Here is an 18882-nt window from a genome sequence, read left to right on the forward strand (position 1 = left end):
CGCTGGGACTGGCGCCGGTCCTGTGACCCTTGCCACCAGTCCTGGGACCACCACCAGTCCTGGGACTGCCACCAGCCGCGTGACCGCCGCCAGCGCTGGGACTGCCGCGATTCCTGGGACTCTTGCCATCAGCCCTGGGACCGCCGCCAGTCCTGGGACCGCCCCCAGCGCTGGGAGAGCCACCAGCCCTGGGACCTTCGCCACTCCTGGGACTCCTGCCACCAGTCCTGGGACCGCCTCCAGTCCTGGGACCCCTGGTTCCAGCTCTGCGACCGCCGCCAGTCCTGGGACCGCCACCAGTCCCAGGACCACTACCAGTCCCGGGACTGCCGCCGGTCCTGGGAGCCCTGGTTCCAGCTCTGCGACCGCCGCAAGCCCTGGGAACGCTACCAGTCCCGGGACCGGCGGCAGCCCTGGGATCGCTGCCAGTCCTGGGACCGCCTCCAGCATTGTGACCCCTGGTTCCAGCCCTCCCGTCCCTGCCAGCCCTGCGGCCCATGCCCGCTGGCCAGCAGCTGCAATGAGTGCTGTGTCAGGCAGTGCCAGAGCTCCCACGTCGTCATCCAGCCGCCTGCTGTGCTGGTGACCCTCCCCGGCCCTGTCCTCAGCTCCTTCCCACAGGACACTGCGGTGGGATCCTCCACCTCTGCTGCTGTTGGCAACATCCTCAGCTGTGAAGGAGTGCCCATCAGCTCTGGGGGCTTTGACCTCTCCTGCATCACCAACCGCCACTGCAACAGGATCTGCTAAAGCAGTTCCTGACAGACCCACAGAAAGACACCCCGGAACCCAGAAGACGGAAATGGACTGAGCACGGAGATCCTGACCATTGCTTGCAGAGGCACTGAGCATCCCTGACTCCAGCTGCACTGGAGGAAGGGTGCCTGGGCTCTCTGAAGCCACGGTCCTTGTCTAACTTGCCTGTTTCTTTCACTCTTCTTTCTCTCTCTCTCTACTCTGTTGTTTTGTCCTCCCCTGGGCTGTGAGCACTGGTGAAGCCCCATCCAAGGTGTGAACTGCACCCTGGCCAAGGGTAGAGTCTCCTACATGCCCCTGGTGCTCCCTGCACTATGGTGCTCGCTCTGAGGACCTCCTTTGTCTCTTCCAAGTTATTAAAGTTTTGCTGCATCCCAGTCTGTGCCTCTGTGTGGTCCTTCTCTCTCCCCACACTGTCTCCAGCTGCCAGAGAGAAAGGTGTTGCTCTGGAGGGATGTGGCAGGCACAGATCAGAGCCCTGGGTCTTCCACGAGGGAGGGAAGGATGAGACACAGACTCCTGCCCTCTGGCTGTTCCTGGTAGCTGAGGAAGAAATACCTGTCTCCGCCAATGCCAGGAGCCGTGAGATCCTGCCTTTCTGCACCCAATTGCAAATTCCCTCCTCAGCCTTTAAGAACATCCTGCAGAAGACGGGGAGTCCAATCAGTCTTCTTGTGAGGTGTCCATCCTCCCAGCTGCACAGTGGGTGGTTGTTGGGAGGAAAGAGTTGAAATGGAGGAATGGCAGGGAGAAAGAAAATAAGAAGGTTTTATTCCGATTTTTATTGATTTTTTTCTATCTTGTAGTTTTGTTGATAAACCTGTCTTTATACCCTTTTAAGTTTTGAGCCTGCTTTGCTGCTCTCCTAAACCTATCTCTCAGCAGAGAAAGAGTAAATAATTCTCCTCGGCACTCAAACTACTACACATAATTCAGGAAACAGAAATTGGTGAAACTGAAACCACTATTCCCTGCTACAAGTGGCCCAAGCCTATGGAAAAAGGAAGTTTTTAACAACATCCTGTTATCTTTTCTGAGAGAATTCGTTTCTTTCAGCAGGCAGAAAACAATCTAGAGCAAGCATAAATGAGTGAAATTTGCACACTGAGTATTTTTAGCATCTCTGAGGTGCAAGTTTGGTCTTTGAGGGAAAGGATACCAACAGGACAACAGGGGTGGAGTGCTGCAGCAAAGTAGAGCCAATGGGGTTTAAGGGAAGGAAGAACATTCTAGGATGGGCGCATATATGGTGAAGGGGCGCTGAACAGGGTGACATAAACTTAACAAACCAATAGAACAATGAAAGATAGATATTAACGTGTGGCTGCAAAGGCCCATAGGAGGAAGGTTTTCCTCACCCTAACCTCGAGGGGTGTTTCAGCCCAATTGCATCAGTTCCTCCAAGGCTGAGGCATGATTATTCTGGTGGTAGTCCCCTGGGCCTCCACATTAAACCGTGGAAATCTGGTTGCCATGGCACATACTTTGTCCTTTTTAATTATCCTAGCAGTGGGAGACAGGCAGCATTTTGCCTTTTCTGGTTTTGTAGGTGAACCACTTTCTCTGGTTTGTGTTGTTTGGAGTTTCACCTTAATGAATTGTAAATCTAACATTTTTAACTTCTTGCAGAATTCTTTCTGTTTTCCCTCTAGTTTTGTGGGAGAGAGAGGGAAACTGTTGTTCACTGAACTGAACAACACTTCAGTGACAAAAACTTTTTTTTGTCTTTGCAGAGGTTTTTATTCCACAGGAACAAAAAGAGAGGAATTTTTTCCAGGTGGAGCATTTAAGCATAACAAAAGGGATTTTGGCATGCAGTTTTTGTGGGTAGTTGACCTTCTAACGACAAAGAAGTGGAAATTTCATGGCATGGAATGGATTGGCAGATGTAGACTTAGTTATCCTGGTGAACTAGAGAGAATGGTGCCCCATAGGAACTTTCTGTCCACTGAGATTAAAGTTGGCCATGGATGCCATTAGCAATAAAATCTCTTTGGCATCTAGAATATCATCATCCTGCTGGTTTTGCAAGATTTAGAAAGCAGAAAGTAATCCAATGTCTGACTAAGCAAGCTTGATGTAAGCCTGTGTTACCAGTCGCTTGAGAGGCATTCCCAAACACTTCCTCCCAGAACAAAGACTGAGCAACATCTCTTTCCCTGGTCATCTTGGGAGAGAATTTGCATGGGAAATGACACAGAGGCAACAGCTCACATGCAGCATAACTTTATTGAGTCAAGAGAGGGAAATTAGGTCATTTCGAGCAATGGTGATGGTGCAGTGAGGGACAGATAAGATATTTTGCCCCATGGTTGTGGTTGAGAACCCTCTAGAAGTCCATGTGCCTGCCCCACAGAGGGAGCAGGGCCAGCAGGTTCTCCCCAGGATGGCTGTGTGGAGCTCACAGCCTTGGGACACAGGAGGGAATGGAGAAAGTGGCAGAGAGCAGAGGCAGGGATGGGCTGTGCTCCCAAGAGTCCTTCTGCAAGGGCTGCTGGGCTGGCTCAGCCCCTCAGGAAGCAACAAGCCGATGCTCTATCCCCAGTGCAGCACCATCTTGTTGAGTCTTTATGTTCATACTCTGGAATCATCGCCAGCAGCTTCAGCAGGGGAAGCACCTGGTGCCACAGAGGCCACTGCCCAAGCCCGAGAGGCCAAAGCCCCCAGAGCTGATGGGCACTCCCTGAGTGCTGAGGATGTTGCCAACAGCAGCAGAGGTGGAGGATCCCACGGCCGTGTTCTGTGGGAAGGAGCTGAGGATGGGGCCGGGCAGGGTCACCACGACAGGCGAGGGCTGGATGGCCACGGTGGAGTCCTGGCACTGCCTGACACAGGGCTCATTGCAGCTGTTGGCCAGCGGGGTGGGGCCGCAGGGCTGGCAGGGCCGGCACGGGCTGTAGCAGGACATGGCTTGGGGCTGCAGGTGCACCTGGGAGAGGACGGGGGTAGAAAAGCATAAGGGGTAAGTGAGTAGAAGCCTGTGACACCACCATGAGGGAGAGAAGACATGAGCTCACACAAAGAGCTGGAGGGGTCATAAGGAGGCCCACAGGCTTCTCCTTGTCCAAAGCCCAAAAGAGACCTGCAAAGCATAGCCAAGCCTAAAGAGGTTCCTTCCTAGACCACACCACAGGAGGCATCTAACCGAGCTCCAACCTCTCTCCACGTCACCCCTTTTGCACCCTTCTCTCTCCTGTAGAAAGCAACCCCTGAACCATGTATAGAACAAAGAGACAGTTTTGTGATGGAAAATCCCATGGAAAGATAATGATGAGAATTAACAAAAGAAGAATAAAGAGCTTCAGACTTACCTTGTTCCCAAGGAGATTGTGTGGAGGAGAAGAGTGGATGAGAGAGTGAGGAGATGGAACAGCTTTTATACTGCTCCTGTGCCACCCCAGACCCACAGTCACTGCATGAGGACAATAATTTTCCAACAGACTCATTTCCAAAACAAAATATCCCACCTAATGCCCCAGGTTGTGTTTTGTTTTCCATCACCATTGCCAGTACATTTCCTCATTTGTGACGTGCCCATAATGCTATGTAGGCTCCTTTCAAGTTCCAGGGTGACAGATCCAATGATTTCCAAAGATGGATCATGTCACCATCACCAGAAGATGCATCCTCAAGTTCATGAGGGGTCTGTGCAGATGTAGAACATGGACCTGGGAAATCAGGCCATGTTCCTTTCAAATCTCATTACAGGAAGGTTTGACTCTCCCCCTGCCAATGGAAGAGTCATCCCCTCTTATGGCAGTCTCTGCGGGTCTGATATCACTGCCTTCACTCACCACGAAGAGAGAAAATGTCCTCCTTCCTAAGGACCATGACTACAGTTCTGGTGGAATCAGGTCTCTCCTCACTACATGAGGGGTGTGTTGGGACTTGGTACAGCACCTTGTTTGTCCCATTCTCCTCACATTGCCATGAACTTTGGCGGCATGCCTTAAACCCTGACAGCAGGAGAGGCTTTTCCAAAACATGTTGATTGTCCTGTGAGCCCCTGAAGCTGTGGGAGTGTTGGCAAGAAGGTCATTCTGACAGCAATGGTTGTTGTGGCTGCCTGAAGCCGTGTACTCGGGTACAGCCCATGCTTGCACCAGCTTTCCTGCATTATGGATGGATCTGCCCTTGCTGGAGGGCAGTTGTGTCCCTGCAAGGGATATGGGTCTATAGACATCCCGCCCTCCTGGCTTGGCCTCACACCAAAAGGCTGACACACGGCCAACCCAAAATTACAGCATGACTTGCCACTGGTAGGGAGAGTCTCTCCCTGGAGATTTGCCTACTGAAGGCATTCCCTTGCCCTCCTGGGACACGTCCCAGCTGCCTCCATGCCTGCAGGGTAGGGAAGTGCCTCAGTCCTTGATGTGGTTTGAGAGCTGGTTTCGTACCCAGGGCCCTTACGAGTGCATCCCCGCCCTCAGTGTTCTCAGGTACGTGGCACTGCAGGGGTTGTCACTGACAACCCTTATTTACTGGGGAGCTGGACAAGCTCCTGCTTCCCCAAGGGTGCTGAGTTGCTCTCCAAGCGAGTCTTTTTGGGCATGGCAAACAAGGCATGCTGAAGCACAAATGCAAGAGAATACTCAATGTGTGGGACCACTGATGAGTCCCAACCAGTGGGGAGAAGTTTTCTGCAACACCTTCTGTCCCTTCTATTCCTCCATAGAGCATTCAGGAGAGCTCCTCAACACAGCATGGTCTCTCTGGCCAGGAAGATGAAGCTTTTGCTTCTGCTCCACCCTTCAAGTCTCTCTCCAAGGCACATCTTCCCTCTCAAGAGAAAAGAGAGCTGAGGGCTCTAAGACTGTAGCATAGTTCAGTCTCCAGCCCATACTGCTGGAAGAGGTTTTTCATTTCCAAGTGCAGATCTTGCCATTTGTCCTTCTTGAATGCTAGAGGGCTCCTGTGGCCCAGGTCTCCAGATAACTCACTTTATAGAAGCCATGACCCAGATAGCACTAGCAGGTGTTCACTGGTTGGCTCTTGTGAGACAGTCTTTTTTTTCACACCCATTCACTGCTGGGAAGGCTCCCCCACCTTCTCAGAACTCTTTTAGGGAATGCAGCAGCCTGGGAGATCTTGCAGGTGAAGACTGAGAGAGGCACAGTTTCCTCTGTGTCCACACATCTGAGATTACCTTCCATCATCTGAAATACACCCCCTCCCTAAGCAGCCCAGGGTACTGTCAGATGCAGTTTCCACAAGGGCCCAGGGCTGTTTCATGGCACCCTCCAGAACCCCTGTCCCCTGCTGCAAAGCTCTTTGGCAGCCAATCAGCTCCAGCCTGGAGTAGGGAGGAGATTTTTCTTCCCCCAGTGCAGGACCTTGGATAAAGGAGTTAAACAGTGCTGGCCCCAGTCTAGGCCCTGCAGTGCATCCAGGTGTGCAGGCCAGCTGGACTTTGTGCCTCTCAACCCCTGGAGACCAACAATTTTCACAGATTTCATTCCTCTGTACTACCCTCTTCCCCAGCCAGTATTTGTCAGTTTATCTCTAAGGATGGTTACAGGCAACAACATCAAAGGACTAAGTTAAATGAGATGAACATTTGCCAAACTTCCCTCACCCACCAGAGCCAGGCACAAGATTAGAGAATGTAATGAGATTCATCAAGCCTCCAGAAATCCACACTGATCCTCACAGGCAACCTCTTTTATCCTGAGAAATTGCTTCCAGGTTGATTTGCTCCATTACTTTTGTAGGGATTGAGGTGAGCCTGACTGACATGGCTCCTTCTTCATGTCCTTCTTGAAGACAAGAGGCCCACTGGCTTTCTTGCAGTCCTGAGATGTATTTTGTGAGTGCTGAGTCTTTCAAAGGGAGTTAAGAGCAATCAGACACCAACCATCCCTCATGGGGTGCACTGCATCAAGTCACACACACTCATCTCAGTCGCTCTGTTAATATGTTCCCACACCTGATCCTGTCCTAGTGCAGGTAAGCCTTTCCTGCTGATGACTTTCCAAGGAGCACAATCTCTTGACAGCAATTCCTGCTAGTAAAAACCAAGGCCAAGAATCCCTTGAGTACCTCCACCTTTCATGTAACCCTCATCCTCAGTGAAGCTGCTGCAGTCAGCCTTTGGACTTCTCATCTATCTGGAAGAATTTCTTATGCCTATCATGTGTTTTGAACCCAGGCAGGCTTTGGTTGGGCCTAGGCAGGTGCCTGTGTAATCAGACAAACTGGCAAACATTCTCCCCAGAGAAAAGCTGAGCAATAGGAAGAGAGATGAAACTTCTTGCTAGAAGGGGAGCTGTATACAATTGCAATTCACTGCTCCAAGCCAACATCCCCTGTGTTCATGGGATCCCATCACGCTTCCAACACATCTTCTGCCTTCATGGACACAGCATCACCCAGGATATCCTTGGGTGCCTCATCTCAGCACATGAAAGCAGAGCAGGAATGCTGAAAATGAGGAAATGAAATGGCAGCACAGGTTGACAGAAACCAAAACACAACCTGCACCAGTAGGTAGAAAATTTTGTTTTTGAGGTGAGTCTGTTGGAAAATTACTGCTGTCATGCAATGTCTGTAGGCCTGGGGCATTGCAAGAGCAGTATAAAAGCAGGTCCTTCACCTCACTCTCTCATTCACTTCTTCTCTTCACTGTACCTCCATCTCCTTCAGTACAAGGTGAGTCTGAAGCTTTTTCTCCTCTTTCTCTTCATATCCCTCCAATGCACCTCAGCTCATACCTGTCCAAGTCCTACGTGGGGTCTTGGAACTGCTGTCATGGGAGAGGGAAGGGAAAGAAATTCTGTCATCACCAGAGGGTGAAACTTAGTTAAGTGTCTCATGAGCTGAGGACTAGGAAGGAACTTCTTTGGGCTTGGTTGCTGTCCAGGGGGTTCTTTTCAGCAGAAATGAAGGTGATACATGTGGATCTCACTGCAAAGTCCCCAGCTCTTTTCTCCAACTTGTGACTTATCTCACTCTTAGTGGGGTGAAAGACTGCTTGCTCTTCACGCACAGTTTCTGTTTTGCTTCCCCCTTCCCTCTCTCCCAGGTGCACCTGCAGCCCCAAGCCATGTCCTGCTACAGCCCGTGCCGGCCCTGCCAGCCCTGCGGCCCCACCCCGCTGGCCAACAGCTGCAATGAGCCCTGTGTCAGGCAGTGCCAGGACTCCACCGTGGCCATCCAGCCCTCGCCTGTCGTGGTGACCCTGCCCGGCCCCATCCTCACCTCCTTCCCACAGAACACGGCCGTGGGATCCTCCACCTCTGCTGCTGTTGGCAACATCCTCAGCACTCAGGGAGTGCCCATCAGCTCTGGGGGCTTTGGCCTCTCGGGCTTGGGCAGTGGCCTCTGTGGCACCAGGTGCTTCCCCTGCTGAAGCTGCTGGCGATGATTCCAGAGTATGAACATAAAGACTCAACAAGATGGTGCTGCACTGGGGATAGAGCATCGGCTTGTTGCTTCCTGAGGGGCTGAGCCAGCCCAGCAGCCCTTGCAGAAGGACTCTTGGGAGCACAGCCCATCCCTGCCTCTGCTCTCTGCCACTTTCTCCATTCCCTCCTGTGTCCTTGTTCCCTTCCCATGGCTGTGAGCTCCACACAGCCATCCTGGGGAGAACCTGCTGGCCCTGCTCCCTCTGTGGGGCAGGCATATGGGCATCTCCAGAGATCTCCACCACAGTCATTTGGTGCAGACTCCTGTGTGCCTCTGGTTCTCCTTTGACTCAAATTTACCTAGTTTTCATCCTTTGACTCAATAAAGTTCTGCTGCACTTGAGCCTTTGCCTTTTTGTCATCATTTCCCCTGTATATGCCCTCACAAAATGACCAGGGGGGTTATTGGATATGCTCGTACAGGGACCATTATCACAGGATTGCTTTGTCTGTGTTTAGAGGGTGATCCTCTGTTCTTCAAATCTCTCTACCTATCTAGGGCTAGATGGAATGATTCAACACAGTTCAATGACTAGAGCTCCATCACAGATGCTGTCACGTGAAAAAGGGAGATTTCCTCAACCCTTAGTGTTTAATTTGTCTGTTAGTGCCCCAGGAAAGCCGAGACCCTTGTGCCACACCACCCTGTCAGTGTCCAATTAGGGGGACCCTGCACTGAGCTGTCTGACTGGATCTGAGGGCAGCTCGACTGCCTCAGTCAGGGAAACAACAACAGCCTCAGGAGGGAGACCCCACAGCAGTTGTTCCCACTTTTTGACCCCTTAGTGTGTCTTCCACTGTTTTTGAGTATGTTCCCTGCTCCCGGAGACTGCAAACATCAGTGAGGGACTGACACTGACAGTTTATGGAATAATACCCTTCATAACACAAAATTGTGACAGGTTACAGTTTGAGGATTGCCAGTGATTGTACCTGACTGCAAAAATGTATTCAAAGAAATACAAAGACAAGCTCTAATCCGTGATAAAAGTGCACATAGATTGTGGTTCTTATCCAAGAAGCATCCGAGGTTCAGCCTGTCAACTATCCCAGCAGTTACGATGGAGTCTGGGCTCATGTTCCACTGCTGTTCACCAGCACCCCCAGGTCCCTTCCTCCAGGCAGATTTCCAGCCATTCTGCCCCAAAACTGTAGTAATGCAGGGGACTGTTGTGACGCAGGGGCTGGACCCATCATTTATTCTTATTGAACCTTATACAGTTGGCCTCAGTCCATTGATGCAGCCTGTCCAGATCCCTCTGTAGAACCTTTCTACCCTCTAGAAGATCAAGACTGACATCCAGCTTGGATCTACAAACTTGCTGAGGGTACACTGGATCCCCTGGCCCTGGTCATCCATGAAGATATTAATCAGAGCTGGACCAAATACTGAGCCCAGGCAACACCACTAGTGACTGGCTATCAAGTGAACTTAACTCTATTCACCACCACTCTCTGAGCCTGGCCATAAAGCCAAAATTTTATCCAGTGAATACAACTCACATTCAAGGCATGAGCAGTCAGTTTCTCCAAGAAAATTTGGTGGGAAATGGTGTCAAAGGCTTTACTAAAATCCAGGTAAACAACTTCTACATCATTTCCTTTGCCCTTAGTGGGTAATCTTGTCACAGGAGATCAGGTTAGCCAAGTAGGGTGTATATTTCATAAAGACATTCTGACTGGGTCTGATCACTGGCTGTCACGTATGTGCCATGTGATTGTGCTCAAGATGACCTGCTCCATAACCCTCCGTGGTGCCAAGGTCAGGCTGACAGGCCTGCAGTTCTCTGGATGCTCCTTCCAGCTGTTCTTACAAATGCATCTTTCTCACATTAGACCGCAAAACTTACTACAGTATTCTAGATGCCATCAGCTGAGTTCTGAGTGGAGTGGGATCATCACCCCATCAATCTCCTGACTATGCTCTTGCTCATATATTCCAGGATTCTGGTGCCAGTCCTTGGTGTCTGGTGTCTGGAGATAGTCCTAGCAGTGGCACCTGTTTTGAGGGCATTGCCACAAAAGCATTTTTTCCTGATCTTGCATGTGGGCTGCTATTACTCAGAGGGGGATGGACAACTGACTTCTACCAAGCCAACTTCTGATGAGGGCTCTGGGGGGATGAGTGTCACCCCTCCCAGCTGTGTCCTACAGCAGCTCAGCTGCTCCCCTCCCTCAGCTGCAAGTCTCTGCAGCCTGTGCTTCTGCCACTGCACTGCTCCAGAGAGCTCCTGGACAGCCCTGTGAGACACTCAGCACGCATCTGATGACTGTATTCCTGCCCTGAGTTTCTCCCTGCATCCATCTCAATGTATTTTTCCAGGAAGCCCCAGGCACAGACAGGGCAGGAGGAAGGTGAGAGGATCAAGAGTTGCCAGTGGGTCTGTGTGGTGTGTTGACCTCAGTCAGCACTAAGCTCCCACTGGCCATTCATATTCACTCCACTGACACAGAACCAAGAACTGAAGAAGCAAGAGAGTGAAATACCCTCAGGTCAAGATAAGGGCTGTTTGAGAAGCAAAGGGACAAAAGAGAAAAAAAACCCAAGCTGTACAAATGCAATCACCCACCACCTTGCACCAGGAGACCAATGCCCAGTCAGGCTCTGAAGAACAGCTACATTGGATTTTTTTTTTTGCTGAGCATGTTATAACGCATGGCACAGCCCTTTCATCAATTCAGCTAAATCATTGGGAGGACATTTCTCACTTGATTCTCCTCCCCTGGCAGAGTGGCAGCCAGAGAAGGAGGAATTGTTACTTCACCTCTCTCTTCTCATGTCCTCACCTCTCCACTCTTTGCCCTGCCTCCCATCACCTTTGGAGATCACGGATGATCTCCAAACCTCCAAATCATAGCACCCAAAGGAGACCCACAGCACTGTGCCCCATCCTCCCTTCCTTTTGTGCCTGTTGAAGGCTCACCATGCACCCCTAACTTCCCCAGGGCAGCGCTCTCCTCACCACTGGTCCTACAGTGTCCACAGAAGAGGCAGTAAACAATCATTCTTATGGTGGTTTAGTCTTGTCTGACTACAAGGTGGTGGAGACATAATTACTAACTTATTGATCACATCCACAGGGATGCCACAACATCCCCCCTGCCATTTCACTCCCAAGAAAGACATCTCCTGTGCTGGTCCTTTGACCTGGCCTCATTTCATGGGCAATTCACCTTCCAGAAGAATTGGAATGATTCTTTTACACTTCTCAAACACTTCCCTTACAAGAAAACTGGCAGACTTCTTTCAGCTGTCTTCCCCCCTCAGTTCATGTACAACAACCTCCACCTCAGAGGCAGGCTCTCACCACCCCACTTCCTCCATCCTCATGGAGAAAGAACCAGAGGGGCCCATCCAGTGCAATCCTGGAGCCCTCTTCCCCACTGACCTTAGTGGGAGAGGACAGGCTACATGGGTCACCCTTCCATCGCCCCTCCCAGCTGAGGTGCTGGCCTGTCAGGACAGAGAGAGAGATTTTCTCTAAACTTTCAGAGGCAGGAAAATGCTCTCCCACATATAGTGCACCCTCTTTGCTGAATTCCTGATCAGAGACTTTCTCCCCTTCACTCAATCCACCAATGAGATGGCCACATTCACCTCCTTGTCCACAATTTTTTCCCACTACTGGGACAATAACCATAGGTGTTGTTTGGATCCCTATCTCAGCCCTGGTGTTCTCATGTGTGATTTGGGTGTCTGCCTCAACTACTGTGTTCTTAAATGTAGGTCAGATGTTCACTCGTGTCATTCTCAGAAGTGATTTGGGCCCCTCTCTGGACCCCTGTCCTTTGATAGTACTGGCCAAGCTCCAGAGTTGTGTTAAAAGCTGCCACCAGACACCTCAAGACAAGTCTCACTGTTGTCATACCAAGAAATTCTCTCTTCTTACACCACCCTGACACCAGTTACCTCAAACACCACATTAAGTCAATAGAGTTAATTAGTACTTTTAAACACCATCACACTAAGATGAAAAAGGACTTTGTGAGGCCACACAACAAAACAACCTGCATCACTCATGGATGAGAACGGAGAGGTCTATTTGCTCATCCCCTGCACAAGACAGTTCCTACAGCAGTCTCATCTTTCCTGGCCCCCAGGTGCCTATCAAAATGTTCAATTACTCCCTCAGAGAGTATGGTGGGAGAAGATGAAATAAAGTACTGTGTGTTGAGATAATGGCAGTTTAATGAAGAAAAGCAAGGAAAGACCACAAAAACACAGAAAAAAAAAAGTTTTATTATCACCTTCCATCAACTGGCAATGTCCAGCCTATACTGGGAAGCAGGGACAGAGTACACTCAGCAGTTTCTCCCTTGACAAACAATCTGGGAATAAATGCTTGCCTGCCACCCTCCTCCTCTTTTCTCTCAGCATTTTTACTGACCATGATGTCGCAGAGTATTGAATATCCCTTTGGTCAGCGTGGGTCAGACAGCCTGGCTATGTCCTCTCCCAATCTCTTGATCACATCCACTTCCTGGCCTTTTGAAGAGGAGGGTGGAGGGACAGGGTTGATGCTGGGCAACCACTGCCCAGAAAAGCCCCAAATGTTTTTGTGTTACCAGCACCATTCTAGCTCCAACTGTGAAAAACGACTAGAAGAGTTAATTTGGTGAAATTGAACTCCATCTTGTGTAGACCCTAAACAATGCTGTTATCAATCACTCAATATTCAGCCCAAGAAAACCCTCTCAAAAACGGCCCTTAAAAATATCTTTTTCCCTGGGCATATTGAGAAAGAAGCTGCAGAGGAACGAATGACACAGACACATAGGATCAAATGCAGCAGAAATTTAATGAGACAAAACACAGAAATGAGGTCGCTCTGTCTGGAGGTCCCAGTGCAGAGAGCATGAGGGACAGAAGGGAATCTGTCCCCCAGGAAGTGTCCCTGTTCCTGATCCAGAGAGGGAGCAGGGCCACCAGGTCCCTCCCAGGACGGCTGTGTGGGGCTCACAGCCCAGGGGAGCACAAGGGAACAAGGACACAGGAGGGAAATGAAGAGTGGCAGAGGGCAGAGGCAGGGCTGGGCTGTGCTTGCCAAGAGCCCAGGCTGGCCCTGTCCTTCTGCAAGGGCTGCTGGGCTTGCTCAGCCCCTCAGGAAGCAACAAGCCGCTGCTGCGTCCCCAGGGCGGTTCCATGCTGGCAGTGCCTGGGTTCCCTCCCCAGGGCCACGGCCAGCAGCTTTAGCAGGGGAGGCCCCTGATGCCACAGAGGCCACTGCCCAAACCCGACAGGCCAAAGCCCCCAGAGCTGATGGGCACTCCCTGAGTGCTGAGGATGTTGCCAACAGCAGCAGAGGTGGAGGATCCCACGGCCGTGTTCTGTGGGAAGGAGCTGAGGATGGGGCCGGGCAGGGTCACCACGACAGGCGAGGGCTGGATGGCCACGGTGGAGTCCTGGCACTGCCTGACACAGGGCTCATTGCAGCTGTTGGCCAGCGGGGTGGGGCCGCAGGGCTGGCAGGGCCGGCACGGGCTGTAGCAGGACATGGCTTGGGGCTGCAGGTGCACCTGGCAGGAAGGGCAGAGAGGAGCAGATGGTGAGGGGTGTTTGCAGAGCAGCCTCACCACACCCGGAGGGACATCCTTTCTCTCAGCCCCTGTGAGCACCACCAAGAAGGCCAAAGCCAAGGACAGCCCCCACCCAGCCCACAGCTCAGGAGACACCTCAGTCTATATCCAGCCTTTCTCCACGATACATCTGCCCTCTCCCATGGGAAGCAGCCTCAAGACACAAGAACAGGGTAAGTTCCATCAAGGGAACCAGGAGGGAGGTATATGATTTGAAATCCCAGTCAAGTACGAGGTGGAACAGAAAGAGAAGGAGGAAGGGCACAAGGAGAACCCAGAGAACAAGAAAAGGCTCAAAACTCACCTTCTTCCCAGCAAGATGGAGCTGAAGGAGTGGATGGGAGAGTGAAGAGAACGTCCTGCTTTTATACTGCTCCGCCACTGCCCCAGGCCCACAGTCACTGCATATGGGCTGTAATTTTCCTAAAGACTCATCTCCAAAGCAGACTCTCCTCCCAAATGCCCCAGGTTGTCTTTTGGTTTCTGTCAACACTGCCATTTCATTTCCTCATTGCTGACAATGGCCATTAGGCCACAGAGGATCTTTTGAAGTGTTAGGGGGAGAGGCCTGAGGCTTTCCCAAGCATGATCACCTCACTACAGGCAGAAGATGTGCCCCCATGTGCTGGAGAGGTCTGTGCAGGCAGAGCATGTGGCTGTGGGGAAATGTGTGGAGAGTGTTTTTACAAACTCCTCTGAGGAAACATGGTCGTGCCTTCCCACCAATGCAATCCCCTCCTGAGTGCCTCAAGTCTTCCCTGAATGGGGGCATGCTGCATCCCTCTCCCTCCATGGTGCCTCCCTGCTCAGGCCACGAGTCCCTGGGCATTGCCTCTGTGGACAGGTTTGTCACATGGATGCTATCAAACAGCTTTGTCCAAGGAAATCTTCTCCTTCAGGGAAGACATTTCCTGTTTTATTTGGCAGTGGTCTCCTCTTGTTGCCATCTCTGGGGGACCCCAGCCTGGGCTGCCAGCAGCCTTGTGGACAGAGAGCACTGTCCTCTTAAAACCCCCTGAATCACTCAGCAGGCCCTGTGGACTCAGGTGCCTCTGCCCTCACCACTGAGGGTTGTGTTGGCTTTTGGACATGGCTCTCTCTCTCCGCCCCTCCTCAACCCACCATGCACTCTGGCTGCACCCTTTGCACCCTGACCCAGGGACACACAAACTCCTGCCCGTTTTTCAATACACACTGAAAGTCAGTGCTGAGAACATCCCAGTGCTGCCAAGCAGGTCAGCCGAAGGGCAGCAGCCTTTGGGGCTGCCTGGAGCTGTGGTGTGTGGGGATAGCCCAGTGCTTGCAGATGGTTTTCCCAGAGAAGGAGGGGAGTTGCCAAAAGGATTGAGGCCTGGCAGGATCCTGCAGTGCCACATGCCTGGAGATGCTCAGGGAGGACATACACTCAGGAAAGCCCTGGGTACAAAACCTGCTGTGACGCTACACCAAGGACTGAGGCACTTCCCTGCCCTGCAGGCATGGAGGCAGCTGGGACGCGGCCCAGGAGGACAAGGGAATGCCTTCAGTAGGAAAACCTCCAGGGAGAGACTCTCCCTACCAGTGGCCAGTCATGCTCTATTTTTGGGTTAGCCATGTGTCAACCTTTTGGTGTGAGGCCAAGCCAGGAGGGCGTGATGTCTGCAGGCCTGTCCAAGGCAGGGCTGGATCCCCTCCAGCAAGGGCAGCTCCATCCTGGCCCTGGGAGAAAGGGATGCTTGGCAGCTCCCTCACATGTCACAGGTGTTCTCAGCACTGACAGCAGGTATTGGAAAAGTGGCCTGTGCTTGTGTGTCCTGCAGATCATGGTACAAAATATACAGGAAATTGCATTGTGGGGTGAGGAGAAAAGGAGGAATATGGTGCTATTCCAAGAGCTGACAGACCCCTCTGATAGAGAGGACAATGAGGCCCAACCGTAAAGAGAATCTTCTGGAATGACAGGATTACGGAGAGCAACAATCTCCTTCCACAAGGCTGCTGGCAGCCCAGGCTGGGGTCCCCCAGAGATGGCAACAAGAGGAGACCACTGCCAAATAAAACAGGAAATGTCTTCCCTGAAGGAGAAGATTTCCTTGGACAAAGCTGTTTGATAGCATCCATGTGACAAACCTGTCCACAGAGGCAATGCCCAGGGACTCGTGGCCTGAGCAGGGAGGCACCATGGAGGGAGAGGGATGCAGCATGCCCCCATTCAGGGAAGACTTGAGGCACTCAGGAGGGGATTGCATTGGTGGGAAGGCACGACCATGTTTCCTCAGAGGAGTTTGTAAAAACACTCTCCACACATTTCCCCACAGCCACATGCTCTGCCTGCACAGACCTCTCCAGCACATGGGGGCACATCTTCTGCCTGTAGTGAGGTGATCATGCTTGGGAAAGCCTCAGGCCTCTCCCCCTAACACTTCAAAAGATCCTCTGTGGCCTAATGGCCATTGTCAGCAATGAGGAAATGAAATGGCAGTGTTGACAGAAACCAAAAGACAACCTGGGGCATTTGGGAGGAGAGTCTGCTTTGGAGATGAGTCTTTAGGAAAATTACAGCCCATATGCAGTGACTGTGGGCCTGGGGCAGTGGCGGAGCAGTATAAAAGCAGGACGTTCTCTTCACTCTCCCATCCACTCCTTCAGCTCCATCTTGCTGGGAAGAAGGTGAGTTTTGAGCCCTTTCTTGTTCTCTGGGTTGTCCTTGTGCCCTTCCTCCTTCTCTTTCTGTTCCACCTCGTACTTGACTGGGATTTCAAATCATATACCTCCCTCCTGGTTCCCTTGATGGAACTTACCCTGTTCTTGTGTCTTGAAGCTGCTTCCCATGGGAGAGGGCAGATGTATCGTGGAGAAAGGCTGGATATAGACTGAGGTGTCTCCTGAGCTGTGGGCTGGGTGGGGCTGTCCTTGGCTTTGGGCTTCTTGGTGGTGCTCACAGGGGCTGAGAGAAAGGATGTCCCTCCGGGTGTGGTGAGGCTGCTCTGCAAACACCCCTCACCATCTGCTCCTCTCTGCCCTCCCTGCCAGGTGCATCTGCAGCCCCAAGCCATGTCCTGCTACAGCCCGTGCCGGCCCTGCCAGCCCTGCGGCCCCACCCCGCTGGCCAACAGCTGCAATGAGCCCTGTGTCAGGCAGTGCCAGGACTCCACCGTGGCCATCCAGCCCTCGCCTGTCGTGGTGACCCTGCCCGGACCCATCCTCACCTCCTTCCCACAGAACACGGCCGTGGGATCCTCCACCTCTGCTGCTGTTGGCAACATCCTCAGCACTCAGGGAGTGCCCATCAGCTCTGGGGGCTTTGGCCTCTCGGGCTTGGGCAGTGGCCTCTGTGGCATCAGGGGCCTCCCCTGCTAAAGCTGCTGGCCGTGGCCCTGGGGAGGGAACCCAGGCACTGCCAGCATGGAACCGCCCTGGGGACGCAGCAGCGGCTTGTTGCTTCCTGAGGGGCTGAGCAAGCCCAGCAGCCCTTGCAGAAGGACAGGGCCAGCCTGGGCTCTTGGCAAGCACAGCCCAGCCCTGCCTCTGCCCTCTGCCACTGCCTCCTTTCCCTCCTGTGTCCTTGTCCCTTTGTGCTCCCCTGGGCTGTGAGCCCCACACAGCCGTCCTGGGGAGGACCTGCTGGCCCTCTCTGGATCTGGCAGATGATCCCTGCTGGGATCTCTGCCACAGCCATGGGATGGAGATTCTAAGCTGACCCTGGTGCTCTCTGCACTGAGGCCTCCACTCAAGAGTGACCTTGTTTTCATCTTTTGACTCATTAAACTTCTGATGCATCCCAGCCCACACCTCTGTGTCATCCTTTCCCTGTTGTTGGTCTCCCAAGATTTCCAGGGAGAGAGCTGTTGCTCAGAGATGGTTCTGTGTGACAGATTTAGGAGAAGGTGTTTGAGTGCCTTTTAAGACAGGAGAGTAAATCTTCTTTATCATGGTATTGCTGCTCTGTGTGCTTCTTGATATGTGTGGAGCTGGTAGAACCAACCAAACCTCTTCGCTGACCCTGTCTGCTCCAAAGATGATTTTCTGTCTTTGACCAAACCATTCTCCACTCCACACCCAGCAATCCCTGGGCCTAAAAAAGGTGCTCTGATCACCTCACCATCCTGGCACCCTGCACCAAAGTCACTCCACTTGGTCCTGGTGGTTCTTGCTTTACAGTCTGTGCCCAACACGGGGGATGGCACCAGGTGAGAGCTGAGAAGAGCAGCATCATCACTCCCACCCATCTTCTGCTTTCACTCCTGCTCGCACAGCCCAGGATGATGGTGACAGCCCTCAGTGTCAGGGCACACTTGGGGCTGTCCCCCCTGTTCTGATGTGAAATGCAAACGCTCATTTTCCTGCCCCTGCTTTGGGGCTGCTGCTTGCCAGGGGCTGAGGGAGGTGTGGGGAGACACGGCTGGTTGGTCTCAAGCCAGTTGCCTTTCAGGGCTCTGGGGATATGAGTGTCACTGTGCACAGCTGTGTCCTGCAGCAGTTCAGCCCTCCTTCAGCTGCTTCTGGACAGCCCTTCAGTCACTCAGCCCACACCCGCGGCCTCTCTTCCTGCCCAATATCTTTTCCTGCCTCCATCTCTCCCAAAACTTTCCTAGGAAGTCCTGGGCAGAGGCAAGGAAGGAGTAGGGCAGAGGACAAGCACTGCCCGTGGATCTGTGTGGTGTTATGACCAGCACAAAGCACTGAGCAGGGGTTCTCACGATCTGCTGACACCGTAGGAAGGGGGAGAATTGGAAAGGCAGGAGAGTGACATACCCCGGTGTCAAGATCAGGATATTCTATGAAGGAATCGAAGGCAAAAGAGAAAACCAAGTGGTTCCAAGGCAATCACATGGCACCAGCAGATTAATGCCCAGGCAGTGTCTGAAGAATGGCTTCTCTGGGAAGACTGTCCACAGCTTTAATGCTAGGCAGGACATTATATCTGCCCAGTGTTGTGGTAGAATCACCATCCCTGGAGGGATTTAAATATCATTTAGTTGTGACACTTGGGGACGTGGTTTAGTCTTGAGCTTGGAAGAGACGGGTTAATGGTTGAACCCCTTAATCTGAAAGGTCTTTTCATACCTAAGTGATTCTACATGACCTAGAATAGCCCTTTGGTCAGTTGAGGTCAGTTGTCCTGGTTGTATCAGCTCCAGCTCCTTGCCCACTCCTGGCCTCCACT

The 18882-nt window shown here is 52.1% G+C and overlaps 1 protein-coding gene and 2 pseudogenes across 2 annotated transcripts; 2 read left to right on the forward strand and 1 right to left on the reverse strand.

Annotated features, from left to right (window-relative positions):
* The first annotated feature begins 3529 nt into the window (after window positions 1–3529).
* On the forward strand, window positions 3530–8104 carry LOC134553883 (feather keratin 1-like). Of its 2 annotated transcripts, XM_063404012.1 has the most exons (3): window positions 3530–3687; window positions 7358–7404; window positions 7778–8104. In XM_063404012.1, exons 1-3 carry the CDS (start codon window positions 3663–3665, stop codon window positions 8102–8104), a joined length of 399 nt encoding a protein of 132 aa, XP_063260082.1. In that variant the 5' UTR covers window positions 3530–3662. The 2 variants fall into 2 exon arrangements, with proteins under 2 accessions (XP_063260082.1, XP_063260083.1); XM_063404013.1 differs by lacking the exon at window positions 3530–3687 and having other exon boundaries at window positions 7279–7404.
* Window positions 8105–13216: 5112 nt separating this feature from the next.
* Window positions 13217–14264, reverse strand: LOC134554357 (feather keratin 1-like; annotated as a pseudogene).
* A 1897-nt stretch (window positions 14265–16161) lies between these two features.
* LOC134554358 (feather keratin 1-like) lies at window positions 16162–17483 on the forward strand (annotated as a pseudogene).
* The last annotated feature ends 1399 nt before the right edge of the window (window positions 17484–18882 follow it).

The sequence above is a fragment of the Prinia subflava genome, chromosome 8 (genome assembly GCF_021018805.1).
Source record: "Prinia subflava isolate CZ2003 ecotype Zambia chromosome 8, Cam_Psub_1.2, whole genome shotgun sequence".
Lineage (NCBI taxonomy): Eukaryota > Metazoa > Chordata > Aves > Passeriformes > Cisticolidae > Prinia > Prinia subflava.

Bases quoted from the DNA above. Each gene is read 5' to 3' on its own strand.
- LOC134553883 (XM_063404013.1), top strand. From the start codon at position 7,297: ATGTCTGTAGGCCTGGGGCATTGCAAGAGCAGTATAAAAGCAGGTCCT. The intron at 7,405-7,777 runs GTGAGTCTGAAG...CCTCTCTCCCAG, and splicing joins TCCATCTCCTTCAGTACAAG to GTGCACCTGCAGCCCCAAGC.